We start from the raw sequence: 17,023 nt of genomic DNA, 5'->3' as shown, positions 1-17,023 counted from the left end.
AATCTGAAGGGCTTCCATGGAGAAAGGCGATCAGTTGATTCTCTGGGGGGCCTTTCCGGAACACAACAAGGGCCAAGGAAAGGGAATCCCAAGGAGCCAGCCTTCTGAAAGTTAGAACCAGCTAACAAGAACGTGTCTCCCTGGGAAGGTAGGGGTGCCTCATCTTTGGAGGTGAGCAAGTGGAGGCTACATGACCATCTGGGGAGGGTGCTGTGGCGAAGCATGGAGCTTGGGGTGGAGGACAGTACCATGCCTCTACAGCTTTTCAAACCTTGACAGGTTCTGAAGTGAGAGCCAGGCCCGGACTTAGGGCCCTTTTCCCACTGCATCTGGATAGCAGGCAGTGCTGTGAATGAGCAGATGAAATCTGGACTGTCCATCATGTCCAAGCTGAAAGGCACAGAGCAAACCTCCAGATCCTGAAGCTACTGACCTTGGTCTTTCCTTAGTTCAGAAGGAAGAGAACTGCTGGTGTCATTTTTCCTGATGTCTGCTCTTTTGGCCTCAGTAAATGGTCGGGGAGTCTTGAGGCCACAGCCCCTCAAGGAAACCTTCGCCCCCACCTCCACAGGGAGAATTCAAAGCCAGGCAGACAAATGACTTTCTCTTTGTGTTTCCATCACTACAAGAGGAAGAGGTGACTTCTACATTGCCCCTGACTGCCCAATGTTAGGAAACCAGGATCAGCACTTAAACTTCCAGTCAGGTACAAGCCGAAGACTTCAGTCCAGAAGGGCCTAGAGAGATCAGCCAACGCCAGGAAGATTGAGCAGAGAGAGGTCCAGGCCTGCACAGTGTGGTCAGCTGCCTCCTAGTGCCTTCCCTCTGACAAACTAATATGTAAGGCCTCTCTTCTTTCTTCTCACTTTAGCTGCTTGTTAAAAGAATGATTCCATGAAATGTCTGCAGTGTAGCTAAGAGTGCATCCTAAGGCCTGGGGCATCTGGATTGTGATGTGTGAAGTTATCTAATCCCTAAGGCTGCAAGAAGCTTTGTGAGTGTGAGAGCTCCAGCCCTGGGAGTTTTGAGGCCCGGGACTTCCCCTCGCCCTCCCTTCCCACTATGGTGGGTAGACCACAGCAGAGAAGGAGGGCAGAAGGACTCCAAGGCCGTCATGCCTGTTTGCCGCCCCACTGTGGAAAACCATAAGGGCACCCCTAAGGCCAGCATGGGAGCTCTACCTGGACCTTCAAACCCCTCCAAAGACATTTCTGCAAGGAGGCATTCACTGCAAGAGTTCTGTGAGGCTTGTGAGGAAGACATTGATGGCATTTTGAATATCTGGAATCTCAGGACATGCTGAATGCCAGGAGCCAGTCAATGCTATTGATCAGGAAACACAAATAGAAGTCTTCCCAGAGTACTTTCCAGATCTTAGTGATATTAGAGACCTTAGAAGGATGAGTGACAGGTCTGGACATACATTCCCTGACAAGGAGGGGCAGAATGGCAAAAGGTTCATTCCTGCACCTGGGAGCATCTGTGGAGTCAGAGGGGGTAGCCCTGGAGGGACCGTGGGCATCTTCCCATTGACCCCCGGCAACTACACAGCTAGAGGAGGTCAGAACTATGATCTCACAGCCAAGAATGTGCCGTGGGCTCCTTTTGTGGGTTGGCTCTTGGTGGTCCTTTGATTCCAGCACCACCCTCCCCTTGACCTCCCGTGCAGTTGACAGTGGTCTGTGGTACAACAGGACAGGGTGAGAATCGGAACAGAAAGGCTGTTGCAAGTACTTCACAATCAATCCCGTGGAACAGGAGAGATGGATAAAAAGTGGAGTGTTTGAGACCTGCATTGAATGGCGAGATTGTATAGAATTCGGGGATGGGACAGACTCATTGGCTTAAGTTTTTCGAGGAGGCCACCTGGAGGAAAAGGGACCAGGACTCCACTTGGCATCCCGCAGCCTTTGAACTCGTGGGCCTGAATCATACAGCAGGAAAGGCCCATTGGCCATCAGTGGATGTGGTGGACAGGGCATCTCTGAGTGCAAGGTGCCCTGCAAGGTGTGGCAGCCCATGGGTGAGAATGAGGATCTTGGCACTGTTCTCTCAGAGCCTGCAGGGAAATGGAGCAGGAGACCACAGAGAAGACAACACAGAATGCAAGGCACGAAGAGCTGGGTAGGGGTGTTTGGGACGTTTGCCTAACCGCCCAGCCTTGCACAGAGGGGGCGAGAGGGATGATGGTGGGGTTTTAGAGGGCGGCAGGGATGTGGTGGGGTGGAGTCAGCGCATGAAGAGATCAGCTTCTGTCTGGAGGAAGACTCCTGGGTAGGAGTCTGGGGGCTGCAGTAGGCCAGCCTGGCACTCTGAAGAGGAGTGGCTGAGGTCTTGACTGGAGAGCGGGGGCAGTGAAGTAGGCCATGAAGACTGTATGTGAGGGCTGTGGTAGCCATGGGGCAGCAGCCGCTGCATAGCAACACTGAGAATGGTGGATACAGCAGCCAGTGTTAGCCACCCAGTGGGTAGCTGCACGGTGGCACAGCCTTTGGCATCTCAGTAGTACCTTGGTCTGGGATGCGTCCAGGAGAACTTGAGAGCCTTCTGGGCCAGCCCACACTTCTTCCTTCCCTGACTGGTTTCCCCTCACTGGCACATCCCCAAGCCCCCTGATAGCCATCCCACCCAGGGCCCCTGGCTCTCTGGAGCTGCTGCCAGTGCATGCGGGGGCCCTAAGGGCACAGCTCAGTGTTTGTGCCATCTGAGAATTACTGGACCACAGATCAATCAGAACTGAGGGCCCAGGAGGGCCTGGCAGGGAGAGGCAGACGGCAGCGTATTCCTTCTGATTAACGAGCCTGGGCCACCATCCATCGCTGGCCTTCATCAGGGCTGCAGAGAGTCATTTTGCATGGGCGTGTAGGCTCTCCTCCCTGCTCTTCTCCAGGGTGATTGATGCCCCCGGGTGCCTGCATCCCCCATGAAGTGAGAGGCCTTCTCTCATCGCATCCACAAAGAGCAGGAGGCAGCAGGTTTGTTATGCACGGTTCTTACCCGTGTGCCAGTGGCGCAAACTCATTGGTCTGTCAGAGTGGCTGGGGCAAACAGATTTAATCTTCCTCAGAATTCATGGTGCTGGAAGACTGGAAAATGCCAGCCTCCTAAATTTTAATAGGTCTCTGACTCTCACCACAAAAATGCAAATAGGTGTAGCACAGAGTAGCAGTGGGCTTAAGGCCAGCCTGCACCATCAGCATGCTGGGGCATTGATTTAAAGGCTGTTTCTGGACCCTGGCATGCTTGTGTAGCTCTCTTCTCCTGGCCTCTGCCTCGCTCTCTTTGCTGCTAGACTGGCAGAAGGGTGTGCTCTGTGTCAGGAGAAGGTAAAGCTTGGAAAAAAGCCTGCTTACAGGTCTGATTAAATGCCCCCTGGGGCCTGGTGGCCTGGGAATGGGTAGGGCTACCCAGCACCATGCCTGGGCCAGAGGGCAGCCTCTGAGGCCTCCCCTGCCTGTGCCCACTGACATGGTTTGGCCTGTTTGGCTCCTGCCTACAGATGTTTGATGCTAGCGAGGTCTTGGGGTCCCCAGCTGTGGTGGTAAGACTCAGTTTTCTTCTTGGTTCTCTGGCTGTGGTGTATTTGTAGACGTAGGAAAGGGCACATGTGGGCATGAAAGGGTGTCTGCCATCTTATAGGATGTGGGGGAATTTGGTATTTCCTGATACCAGAATGGAAAAAGGAGCTGAGATAGGAGGAAAATAAGGCAAAAGGACTGTGGCTGTTTGGGACTTTGGTATCCCAAATGAAGGGCTTCTTGGTCTTGCATTTTCCTTGTTCCTGTGTTTGGTCTCACTGGCTCAGGACTTTGCCATTGTTGGAGAGCAGCATCAGTCCCTGCATCCACAGTTCCCTCTGTCCATCAGTGAACCATGTGGAGACGCAAGTTGTGCTAAGGGTGGGGAGGCCCAGAACATCCTCAGTGGTGGGGAGCACACAGAGGTAGTGGAGGCTACAGGGGCATGGGAGGTATCGGGGGGAGCTCAGAGTCCTGGGTGCCAGCCTTTTATGAGAACAGTCTCCTGAGAGCAGGCTCAGCACTGAGCTTTCATCCAACATCAGACAAGAATACCATCAAAATCATTTTCCTGTAAAGAGCAAACCTGCCAGGCCTGACACATCAGGGAGATGAGCAGCATGGTATCTGGTAGGTCCCGGCTGCTCCGGTTCTGAAGCACCATCCCTTACTTTGGGAAAACTCAAAGAGATAATTGAACTGCTTTCTCACACTCTTTCCAAGGGCTTTGCATGCAAGCAAAGACTATCATCTTAAGTTTTCATTTGCTTGCAAGAGGAAATGCTTTATGTCGGGGCGGGGGGTGGGGGTCCTTAACTTCCAAGCCACTGACCAATACCAGGGCTGGAGAGCCCACTTCGATCCAGGGATTGAGGGCAGGAGTGAGGACGGCCATGCTGGTAGTGCTGTGTTTGGAATGTGGCCCTGTTCAGCCAGAGCAGAGCCAGTGGCTGTAGCCCCTTCAGCGCCAGTCTCCTGTGCTCTGCATGTGTGCTGGGCATGGAGAGAAAGGCTCTTCAAAAAGGCCCAGTGCAGTTCCATGTCTGAGTGTATATTGGTGGCAGTAGGTGATGGTGTAGCTATTTTGGCTCCTTCTTGGTGATCTGTGTTGCCTTAGACCCAGTTGTGGCCACACAGAGTGGCCTCTAGCTAAAGAGAAGCCCATTCCAGATGCCCCCATGCATGGTGTATGTGGGGAGGTGGAGGCTGCACCAAGTGCCCACATTTGTGGTTACGCAGGGGTTGACTGAGGAGAAATTAGAATGTCACTGGATGGCTAAGCTGGGTTTCTCAATGAACTGAAGCTGAAGGGTGGGTATGGAGCTACACTGCCAGGGCCCAGTGGAATCAAAGTCCACCCTTCAGAGTGAGCAGTAGGATTGGAGACTCAGTGGCCAGCCCCGTCTTATGGGATGTAGTTAAGAGACTTGGGTTTGTGCGAGGTTCTGCTTCCACATCGGGATCAAACATAGAAACGTAACAGTGACTGCTCTTTGCAGACCAACTATCACTTGTCAGAGGCTGCAATAAGTGCTTGGTAAATAATATTTTACTGACTTCCCACAAATGCCTTGTGAAGTGGACATTATTATCCTCATTTAGTGGATGACTGAACATGAGCCTTAGATGTCTGAGTAATTTGCTCAAGGTCACAGAACCAGAGAGCAATAAAGCTGAAACTCATACCCAAGGCTGTCAGATCCAAGTCCACTGTGGTCAGGACTTGGCTACCCTGGCATGTAGCTGCTTCCTTGTGTTGGGCACTGCAGGACTCTGGGGGGAGGGTTGTTGGAGACATAGGGGCTGCCTTCCATGGGCTACTAATTTAAGTCCTGAGCATCATCGGGGTCTGGCAGAAACAGATGGCACCGTGGAAAGAGGTGGTTGAGGGGAGATTAATGAAGATCTGTTTACAAAGGTTACACGGAGTTAAAGACAGGCAACAAGGATGACAAAGCACTCAGGGATTTGCAGCAGCAGCAGGGGGCTTTTGCCACACCTGGGCTTGAAGGACATGGGGAGGGAGCCATCTTCCTAGAACTAGGCAGGGGCTACAGCTGTGGGAGAGGTCCACCAGCCTCTCCCTCTCAGCAGGCAGGAGCGTGTCACTCCCCATGTCCTGCAGGCTCTTGCTGGTAAAGGAGCCCAGTGGATGCCTCCCTCTGCCCAGGGCAGGGAAGAGAAGGGTAGAGAGTGAGCCTTGAGGAGCAAATAGAAACCATCACTCACCTGCTAGAATGGATGTGTTTGGAGGATGTATCTGGCCATGCTTGTACATGTGTCCCCCAAGCTCCCAGCAGAGGCCCTAGTGTTTATTGGCAGAAACCCAACAGCCCTATTTCCCGGTGTCCTAACCATCCTGTAATGGGTTGAATTGTGACCCTCACAAAAAAGATACGTTGAGGTCCTGACCCCCAGTACCTCACAATGTGGGCTTATTTGGAAACAGGGTTATTGCAGATGTCAATAGTTAGGAGGAAGTCATAGTAGAGTATGATGGACCCCTCATCCTATGACTGGCATCCTTGTAAAATAATCCTGCCACGTAAAGACAGACAGGGAGAGCAACATGCGATGAGGTAGGCAGATTGGAACTGGCAGCTGCAAGCCAGGGACCACCAAGGATCCTAGGAAAACCACGAGAAGCAAGAATTGGCCAGTAGAGATCCTCTCCTACAGGTTCAGAGGAAGTATAGCCCTGATAGCATCTTGATTTGGGATGTTTTGCCTTCTGAGCAGTGAGACAATACATCTCTATTGTTTTAAGCCACTCAGGTTGTGGTGCTCTGTTACAGCAGTCCTATGAAACTAACATAGCTTCTAAAGTAAGTTCCACATTTTATTAATAAAAAGCACTCACACAGTACAAGCATACACACTGCTAAGCCACTGTAAGACTGTGCCAGACCTGGGGATTCCAGAGACAGAAAGTCCATCCTAGATCTAGAGGTCCCCTCTAGTTTCTTGTCATGTTTCTCAGATACCACCTTGAGAACTAAGAGCCAGAAGAAACCTTCTGAACCATAGAGGAGAAAAATGGTCAAAAGCCATGTACCAAGTGCCAAGCTGGGCTGGGCAGGGAGGGCAGACCTTCTGAAGCTGATTCCCAGCCATACACAGCTCCGTACATTGAGCAGACCTTCCCATGTCCTCCTGCTCTGGCCTGCTTCTCTGGAACTCTGCCTTGGAAGAGCCTTGGAGGGAGAGAAATGCCTTTGGGCCTCCCTGCTTGCTCATGGGATATGCCACATGTGAACCAAGACCTAAGCTACAGCCCGTCCCAACTCCTTCAGGCACATTTTTATGTTGTAACCCATCTAAGCTGTGGCTTCTTTCTAGTTACTGTAATTAATTGCACCTTGGAACATAAAAGAAGCAGAAGGAGGACGTAATGGGGAGGACTGTGCTGATCTGTATGTCCTTTAAAAGAGCAAATTTCCAAGATAGACAAATGGGGTCTAATTAAACTTCAGAGCTTCTGGACAGCAAAAAAACAAAAACAAACAACAAAAAAAAACAATCATTAGAGTGAACTGACAACCAACAGAATGGGAAAAAGTTTTTACAATCTACCCATCTGACAAAGGGCTGATATCCAGAATCTACAAAGGACTAAAACAGATATACAAGAAAAAAACAAACCCATTCAAAAGTGGGCGAAGGATATGAACAGACACTTTTGAAAAGAAGACATATGTGAGGCCAACAAACATATGAAAAAATGTTCATCATCACTGGTCATTAGAGAAATGCAATTCAAAACCACATTGAGGTATCATCTCATGCCAGTTAGAATGGCAATCATTAAAAAAAACCCAGAGGCAACAGATGCTGGAGAGGATGTGGAGAAACAGGAACACTCTTACACTGTTGGTGGGAGTGTAAATTAGTTCAACCATTGTGGAAGACAGTGTGACAATTCCTCAAGGATCTAGAAATAGAAATTCCATTTGACCCAGCAATCCCATTACTGGGTATATACCCAAAGGACTATAAATCGTTCTATTATAAAGACACATGCACATGTATGTTCATAGCAGCCCTGTGTACAATAGCAAAGACCTGAAACCAACCCAAATGCCCATCAATGATAGACTGGACAAAGAAAATGTGGCACATATACAGCATGTAATACTACGCAGCCACAAACAAAAACAAAAACAAAAACAATGAGTTCTTATCCTTTGTAGCGACTTGGATGAATCTGGAAACCATCATTCTCAGCGAACTGACACAAGAACAGAAAACCAAACACAGCATGTTCTCACTCAGAGGCGGGTGCTGAACTGTGAGAACATGTGGACTCGGGGGGAGGAGCATCACACACGGAGGGCAATGTTGGGGGCCAGGGGAGGGACATCATAGGTGGGGAGAGTCAGGGGGATAACATGGGGAGAAGTACGGGATATAGGTGAAGGGGGAATAGAGGCAGCAAACCACCTGGTTATGTATGTACTTATGCGACAGCCCCGCAGGACCTGCACATGTACCCCAGAACCTAAAGCAAAATAAAAGCAAGTTTCGCAGTTTGTTTTATAATTTACATGCCTGTTCAAACGCAGTCAGTCTGTGATTCAGCAGATGGGTTGGGTTGGCTGCTTCAGTTTCCTCAGGCTTGTTTCTTCTCTTCCTCACTGGCCATTACCACACATCAATCAGTGGAGACTTACACAATGAGAGCTTCCATTTCCTAGCATGTTATATTTGGCAAAGACAGTAAATAAATATTAGTCAAATGAGTGTTCTTAAAAAAACACAGAGTGTCTTTCTGGGCGTGGCTCTGTTGGCTCAGGGCAGGAAGCAAGAGGAGAAGCCTCTACCTGTGTTGCACGTTAGGGCTTTGACACTCAACCTGACTTGATTTGCTCATCAATTGTGGAGAGCTGGGGTTTGAACCCAGATCTTCAGGGTTTACTGAACATTTATATTGTATGGGTGCATCTGACCAAGCTCTGTTGCACAGAAGTCATAGCTCTGTGCTCTGAAGGTACTTCGAATATAGTCAGATATATAAAGTGATAACTAAAACCAACCATTCAAACAGTACGAGTTCTGTAGAGGAAGGAAGACCTCCGTGAATAGGACTAGGTGGAGTCTTTCAGGTGTGTCGAGGATGGGGGTGGTAAGACAGTCCAGGCAGGAGGAATAACATGAGCAGAAATGGGGCACTGGAGGAAAGGGCTTCCTTTAGGGAACTGAAGATCCATTTGGAAGAGGTGGCGTTAGACCAGAAAGCTCTTGAAGGCCAGGCATTTGTGGCATATCTTGGAGTTAGTGGAGGGATTGAAAATCATAAAGTAGAGGAATGAGATGTGATGAAAGAGTCATTTTCTGAAAATTGGTTACATTTTTATTTCTGAATTTGTGTGGCATAAATCAGCATAGTAATAATTAGGAAGCTCATCTGTAAACCAACATCCCCCACCCAGCAGCTGTTGCATCTCGTTTTCTAGTTTCTGTACGTAGTTGCTGTTTCACTAGGTTGGAACACCGTCTCCTGAGTTGCATCTGTTGGTTCACACAGTTCTGCTTCCTGCTTTATGTTTCACTGCTCACATTCTGCTCACTGCTACATTGTCTTCCTAACATTCCAGGTGTGTGGATGTGCTATTCCACACTTCTTCCTCCCGCTATGGATGGGCTGGTTCCAGTTTTTTTCTCATACTCTAGATAATGATGCAATGAACAGCTTCGTGATGTAGGGCTTTTGGTTTTCTTCTGAAATTATTTTCTCTGGACAAATTCTTGGGAGTGAAATTATTGGATGTCAGAGGACCTGAGATTTTATAAGCCTTTCTTTAGTGTGGCCATGTTACTTTTAGAAAAGTTGAACTATTGACACTGTTAAAACTGAAGTTGCCAACTACATAAAAAACAACTCAGATGAGGCCTCCTGGATGAGACACCAGTTAGGAGGTGGTTGCTGTGGTCCTCGTGCAGGAATGAAGCCTGGGCTCAGATCGGGTGCTGAGAATGGAAAGGAATACACAGCTGAAAAAGATGCTGTAAAGGAAGAAAGAACCATTGAATATGGTGAATGATTGGGTAAAAGACTAAAGTAGAGGAAGCAATCAAAGCTAAATGCTGCTGAAGTTTCATACCTGGGCTCCTGGGAAGTTTGGAAGGGTTTGGTGTGAAGAAGAGAATTTCTGTAGAGAGAGGATTTAGGGGGTAGACACGTGGGAGAGGGGGTGTGGAAGGTTTGCTTGGAACCCTTTCTCTTTGAACTTCTTGGCTGTGCTGGGCCCAGGCACTGGTCATGATAGAACACAGGCTGGTGCCCTTAACAGTTTACGGTCAACCAAGCCCATCCCCAAATCCAAAGCCAGCAGACAACATGAGGCCAATTCAGATGGGTAGGGACAAGATTACAGGGAGACCCGTACAGGCAGCAGGAGGTCCGGACATGGAGTGAGATTGGTGCTTAAACACCTTTAGTGCTGGGCCCCTGTTGCGAGGGCTGAGAGTCAAGGGCAGCAGATCCCTTGAGGAACCATGTGGGCATCATACAGGAGTTCCATGCCATCAGGGGTGACCTGCCCAGCCAGCAGAGGATATGCAGACCAGGTCTGGAGGGCAGCTTAGAGACCCCTGGGGATGGCAGAGGACCTGGCCACACATACCCTTGGCACCTAGTGCAGTCTGAATTTGGGACTGGGAGGTATTATTTAACATACCCTATTCTTGCCAGTATGGACTGTCTTAGGGCAGGGGTGTGTGTGTGTGTGCTCGTGCTTGTGTGTTTGCTCATACAGAAATATGTGAAGGGAATGGGCGTGGTCTCTGTGCTTTCAACAGCCAGGGGCTGGGGCGAAGAAGAAAGTTTCAGCTGCCTGGTAGGCTCCATACGCCTGTCGTTGTATTCTGTGTTCACATTGTTCCTATGAGTACATCTCCTACCATTCGCTGAGGCTGCCATTGCAGATCTATTTGCACGGTTATTGGATAATTTGTTTTCTGTGTGACTGCAAGCTCCCTGAGGGCTGGGATGTCTGTCTGTTCTGTTCATCTCTGCTTGCACAGCACTCACTTCCCCCCATTTCCATGGGAGTTACTAAAAATTATTTGTTGAATGCATACCTGAACCCCTTTTTACCACCTTACAGCTCTCTTGCAAGGATTCTCTGCGGAGGTGGAGGGAAGGAGTTGGGACTGCCCTGTGCCCTTTGTGCTGTGGGACCAACTCTCGGCTGCTTGCATTTACATCATAGCAGCTTTGTTCTTGAACTGTTCCATGGTGTGGCTTTCAGGCTTAAAGAGTTCTGTAGGCGGTGGAGGGTAACACAGAGAAATGACTGCTTGGTGGCACTAGCCCTGTCCTGCTTGAGAGGTCTGTGGACTTGCCTTATCAAATACACATAAGGCACTGCTCAGAAAAGCCTGGAAGCTGCTATTCCATCTGTCAGTATATGTTGTATTTTGTTACCATGATGGAGGGACACTGTAAATATTTCAACTGAATATCTGATTAATGTCTCTCCGAAAAGCATGGCAAAGCTGTAAAAAGAGGGTTTATTTATTTCTCTTTCAACATGATGGGTGTCTAATGTTTCCCAAATGTCAGTATATCCAAAGGTGCCAATCCAGACAGAAACAAAAACCGTCTGCAGGGCCAGTCCGTAGCTGCCTCTTCTTCCTCAGGAGGCTCAGACCTGGCCCCACCATCTGGACCCCCAGGCAGTGGCTCCACTGGTTGGTGGGGATACCCTGAGGGTTTCCATACTGAAGCCTCCACAGGGAAGTGTTCCCTGGGAATATGGGATCTCTGTCAGGCAATTTTTTTTTTTTTTTTTTTTTTTTTTTAGATGGGGTCTTGCTGTGTTGCTCAGGTTGGTCTCAAACTCTTGGTTCAAGAGCTGTCCCACCTCAGTGTCCCCTGAATAGCTGGGATTATAGGTGCCTACTACACTGCCTGACTCTATGCCAGGTTTCTTATGCATCCCATCCTTCCCAGTTTCCTGCAAGTTAAGCCAACCCTTGCCAGAGACTCCTATCTGTCCTCTCAGCCTCCTTTCTCCTTTCGCTCACTGTTTCTCTCACTCTCCCGTCTGCTTGGGATGACTCCCACTTCATTCCCTTTACCACGTCCTTGCCTCTCCCGCTGTTGCTTCCAGGAGTCGCTCTCCCGTCTTTCCCAAGAGGCAGGGGAGATAATCCATTCTTCTTCCCTCCTCACCACTGCCCACCCCTTTCCAGAAAACTCCAAGCGTCTCCCTTTGCCTACACACAGGGCAAGTCTCCCTGATGCTCCCTGATGGGACAGCCACACCTGTTCCACACGTACAGAAAAATTGTGCTCATTCCTTTTTCCGGTCTTTTTCTCATAGGCTTAGGCAGAATAGGGTGCCAGTTATGACTTTGCTTATTGTCCTTCCTTAGACTAAACCATGAATTTCTCTAGGGCACACATCAATTTATATGCACTGTTGTATCCCCAACATGTGTTATTCCCTCGATCTTTACAACAATGCAAATAAGAAGGTGGATGAAATATCATTAGATGTGTAATATAATTGGATTCTTATAGATACTTTATTGATACTGTATAGATGATACCGTGTCAAATTCTTGTTATAGCTAAAGAGACTGAAGCTTGGAGTGATTCAGTTATAGTAATAGCAATACTGCATGTTTCACGGTGTTTTATTTCACTCAGTCTCCCTTTCTCCCCCATAATCCTGCCTGCTAGTTAGCACTAGCCCCATCCTGCAGGTGAGGGGCACAGACAGAGAGAGAGAGATAGAGAGAGACAGAGGGAGGGCGGAGGGTCGGGGGAGGTTGTATGACCCAAGCAAGGTCATATCTCTTCCAGGAGGTGAAGGTGGGACTTGGGACCTGGTCTGCCCACACCAGCACTCTCTCCACCCTACATGTGCCCTTCCTGGTGATCTCCCCTTGGGCACTGAGTCTGTGCTCCCAGAGGGTGGTGGGCATGGGTCCCAGAGTCGTGTCCTCTGCAGGAATCTCCAGATCTGACAGCACCACATGCACTTCCAGCTGGGTTGGTCCCTGTGCCACTTTTTGAGAGCAGAAATGATGGTAAATATTTAATTGTGCTTCCACCATAACTTTCTGCCAGAACTCTCAATATGCTTTATAAATGCAAATGAGTGCGCTCTTCCTCTCCAGGGAGATGTAAACCTGTTCAAATCACTTTTATTCAGCCCCCACCAGAATGTAATGCCATCATCAGGAGCTCTCTGTGCCAGAAAAGAAACTGCCCTTAATCATATCGAGTGGATGGTTTACGGTTTTGTAGTCTTCTGTCTCGACAATGGGCAGATGTAAAGAAATGGATTTCTCTTGCTGCAAATTCTGTCCAACAGAGTGTGTGGAAAACATTATTTAGAAGCAGACTTAATTACAGCCCTAGAGCAGGCGATCATGACTAATATGAAGTCTTAGGCTATATTTATGGGGTTAACAAAACAAGTGAGTCCTTGGAAGACACAGAAGTAAGCTTGATTCTTTTATTTGATTCTGGACTCTGTTTTTCTCATCACCATCCTCTGCCTGCTCCCTGCTCCTCCAACATGATCTTGCTGTTGGGCTGGGGAATGCATTATTCTTGGAACTTTTGTGGCTTCTTGACTTTACAAGTGAGGATCCCACTTCTGCCCAACCCCAGAGCTGCAGCAGAGCCCTTCAAAAGCCTAAGTCGGCCTGGTGGCCATGTGCTGAGATTTGAGGCTGTGGCTGTCAGGATGGGAAATTGTGCGACTTTGCAGAAAGCGCTGCACCTTTCTGAGCCCTGATTCCCAACTCTGCCACAGGGATTCAGTTGCCCCTGTTCCAGGCCCACCTGGCAGAGACATTTTAATAATCATGGAGATGAGCTTCTACAAGGCTTCATGGAGTGTCTTCTGACAAGTGTATTATGTAAATTTGGTGTGTCATGATGATCATTATTAGTGCTGTGAAGTGGAGGTGGGGGAGGGAGGGGGAGCTGCTCCAAGCAGGGACCAGCCTCCCCAGCTGTCAGAAGAATTGGAGACGAAAACAAACTTAAGAAGCCTGCTCCAGTGCTTCTGTTCCTTCAAATACGCGTGGGGCACAACTCAATCTGAACACAAACTCACTTGGGTAGGAAAATGCAGCTTTTAAAATTTCCTTTACTCCTGTTCATTTCCAGTTGAGCCCCTGTTTTGCTGGGATAGCAGAAATGCTGTCTGAGTTACAGGTAGGCCCATAGTGTTAAGCTGTGGAGGAAGGTCTTCCTGGCTCTGTTGGCTACTGTCCACACAGGCACCTGCCGAGATACCCTCTGTACCCTACCTGAAACTTGCTTATAGCCCATGCAGGTCACGACTGGGTGCTCCCAGGCCCCCTTCATTAGACTCACTCAGGGCCTCTGGCCCCACTGTGTTCCCTGAGTGCCACGTTAGCCTGGTGGGGCCATTGGCTGCTCCCTGACCACCCTAGGATGCTGAATATCCAAGGTCCTGTGTCCTGGACAGCCTCTCAGAATTTCTCTTGTGGGGCGGGTCACTCTTTGGGATTGAGTGAGCAATGAGAGCATAGGAAGACCCTTTCTTCCGCATAGCTCCCCACTTCTCACTTCTGTTTTCATTCCCTTAGTCCTGCCCCTAGGGTGGGTTTCTTCCAAAATCTTTGGTTTATAACAGGGTCCTTCTGTTTCATAGTGGGATCAAGATTTTGTGACTCTGCATTCTGCATTCACTTCTCCTCCCTGATGCGGTGAGCAGAGAGTGGCTGTTCATATGGTGATGGGAAGGGGAGGCTGTGGGAGGACAAGGGAAGGAAAAACACTGGACAGTGCATCACTTACGGTGTACGCTTTTCTGTGGCTTGAGTAGCTGTGCATCTGGGAGGTGCTGTGCCTGTTCCCTTGATACATACCCTGAGAACACAGGTGACTAGGACAACTTCACCTGCCCATATAGCACCATTGTGTAAATTTTTTAAAGTGCCCCTCTGCGACAATTGGATATCCACATCAAGAAAAAAGTTCATTGATCTAATACCTCCCACCTTATACAAAAATTAACTTGAATCATAGACCGAGGTAGGAGAAAAAAATCTTTGTGTCAGAGTTAGGCAAAGATTTTTCAGACACAGTGCTAAACCATAAAAGAAAAAAATTGATAAATTGGACTTCATCAACATTAAAAACTTTTGATTTTTGAAGGACACTGTTATGAAAATGAAAACATAAGCCACAGACTGGGGGAGAAAATATTTGCAAATCATAAACTCCTGAAAAAGGAGTTGTATTTAGAATATGTAAAGACCTCTCAAACTCAATAATAAGAAAATAATCCATTGAAAAAATGAGAAAAAGATTTGAATAGGCACTTCAAAGATGATTTATGGGTGACAAATTAGTATATGGCAAGATATTTAATGCCATTCACCAGTAAGGAAATGAAAATTAGGACCATAATGATATACTACTACACATTGATTAAAACGAACTAAAGTTAAAAACAAATGACCATGCCAATGTCAATGAAACTATGGAGGAACTGGAAATCCCGTACTCTCACATAATAGCCCCAAACTGGATACAACAGGTGAATGAGTAAACAAACTGGCATAACACAATAGAGTATTACTCAGCAATAAAAAGAAATGAGCTACTGGTATACACAACAAGATGAGTAAGTCTTAAAATAATTAGGCTGAGTGAGAGAAACCAGATTTTAAAAAATGGCATATACTGTATGGTTCCATTTACATGAAAGGTGAGAAAATGCCATTTAATTTACAATGACAGCAGATGAGTCATTGCCTGGGACAGGGACATGATGGGCTAGGAGCAGGAGGGAGGAAAGATTACCAAGGGACTAAAGAAACTTTTGGGTACGAGGAATATCTTTATTATCTTAATTTGTGGTGATGGCTTCACTGGTGTACATACATATCAAAATGTATCAAATTATACATGTTAAGTATGTGCCATTTATCCCTGATGGCTCCCGGGAGCTCACAGCAGCATCCACATGTCTGTCTTTCCTTTCCTGTGGCCAGAGGAAGGCCGGTAACCAGCTGGCTGCTGCGGCCACCCTTACCACTTCATCGCCTACATTGTAGGCTGCGGGGATGTGAGATGTGCATTTGTGTTCTACGTGAAACCTTTGCCAAAGCTACGTGAGACCTTTGGAGTTGATGGGAGATCACCCAAGGGTGTCAGTATAGATGCCTGATGGGGAGGCAGAGGAGAATGTGTGGAGAGGAAGGAGGGCAGACAGATGAGGCTAGAGAAGCTGCCCGGTGGCGGGGAAGAAGGCAGAAAGAGGGCCTAGAAAGGCCTGAGGAAGGAATTTGGCTACTTGGTAAACACAGCCCTGGCAGAATCTCTGGGAAGAATAACTTGGGAAGAAGCTGTGTCTTGGGGGTCCAGTGGTAGGTGGGCAGGTGACTTCATCCCACATAGGTGCCTTGGGGTCACCGGGAAGGGGGCACTGGACTTAGCATCAGACCTGAGGTCTGTATCCAACTTTGCTGTGAGCTGCGTACTCTTAGCAGGCTTCTTTTGCTCTGCGAGCCTTGAGCTTCACAGAGGGGCCTGGGCTTGAAGATACACAAACCTCCTTGTAGTACTGTCATGTACGATCACAGACAACTCCATGACCTAAGGACAACTGTATAGCAATGCTTCTGACTCATCGTTTTTTGTTTTTTTGTTTTTTCTTTATAATCTACAGAAACGTTAATGGACACCAGAACGGCTACTGCAGAGCTGGGCTGGACGGCCAATCCTGCATCAGGGGTGAGTATCACACCATTCATCTTTCAGTCCTGTGAGGTCCCGGGCACATACAATACCTGGGGTAGTAGAGACTGCCCAGAGCAGTACCTGTGGGGAATGGAATACAGGTGTGATTAGCTGCGTCCACTGTCCATCTGTGTAAAGAGAGCACTGGGGGTCTCAGACCTGAGCTGCTGCCTCGTGTGGTGATGTGGACCATCTCTTGGCACGGTCCTTTCAGAGAGCTGGCACCTAGACAACTAGGGCCATGGCTGTGTGAGAGTGGGGGCATGCAGGCTAGTGGTACTGAGGCAGATCAGAGATCTGTGATGCCCAAAGGGCTGCAGCAGAGGCAAAGACATGAGGGAGGAGGTAGAGTTCAGCATGGCTAAGGCTCTCTTTCACTTAGACCTTGGCTTGGAGAGACAGTCATGATTTGTTTGTCTAGTGTTCATGTACCTGGCGAACTACAAAGATAGATTATTCTTGAGGAGCTCATGGCCTCCTGTGGAAACCAGCGTGTGGTTTGGGCACAGAGTTGGGAATGAGAGGCGGAGGTTAGACAAGAAGGCTTTATGGACAAGGTGTAAGCAAGCTGGGTTTTGGAGCGTGAGGAGGAGTTTGACAGATATTGTACTGAGTCTTCTCAGTGTCAGGGAGCACAATTCACAATCCCAAAGTTTACGTCTCTCTGTGTTAGAATTTGATTCATTTCTAGCTCCCCCTGCAGCCATATTATAACCTCCAGGGTATCCAGGATTCTAGGAAAAGATGTTCTAAGTAGGAGGAATGC

General features: G+C 48.3%; 1 protein-coding gene across 5 annotated transcripts in view; it reads left to right on the top strand.

Annotated features, from left to right (window-relative positions):
* Positions 1-17,023, top strand: part of EPHB1 (EPH receptor B1) — a 623,986-nt gene that overhangs the window by 306,969 nt on the left and 299,994 nt on the right. For all 5 annotated transcript variants that reach the window (XM_074405896.1, XM_074405895.1, XM_074405894.1 and 2 more), the window contains one exon: positions 16,187-16,251. In XM_074405896.1, the coding sequence (XP_074261997.1) occupies positions 16,187-16,251 (65 nt within the window). The remainder of the gene's footprint in view (positions 1-16,186; positions 16,252-17,023) is intronic.

This window comes from Saimiri boliviensis, chromosome 9 (genome assembly GCF_048565385.1).
Source record: "Saimiri boliviensis isolate mSaiBol1 chromosome 9, mSaiBol1.pri, whole genome shotgun sequence".
NCBI classification, from domain to species: Eukaryota; Metazoa; Chordata; class Mammalia; order Primates; family Cebidae; genus Saimiri; species Saimiri boliviensis.
Note: the sequence above shows the minus strand (reverse complement) of the source record. Positions and strands in the feature narration are given on the sequence as shown.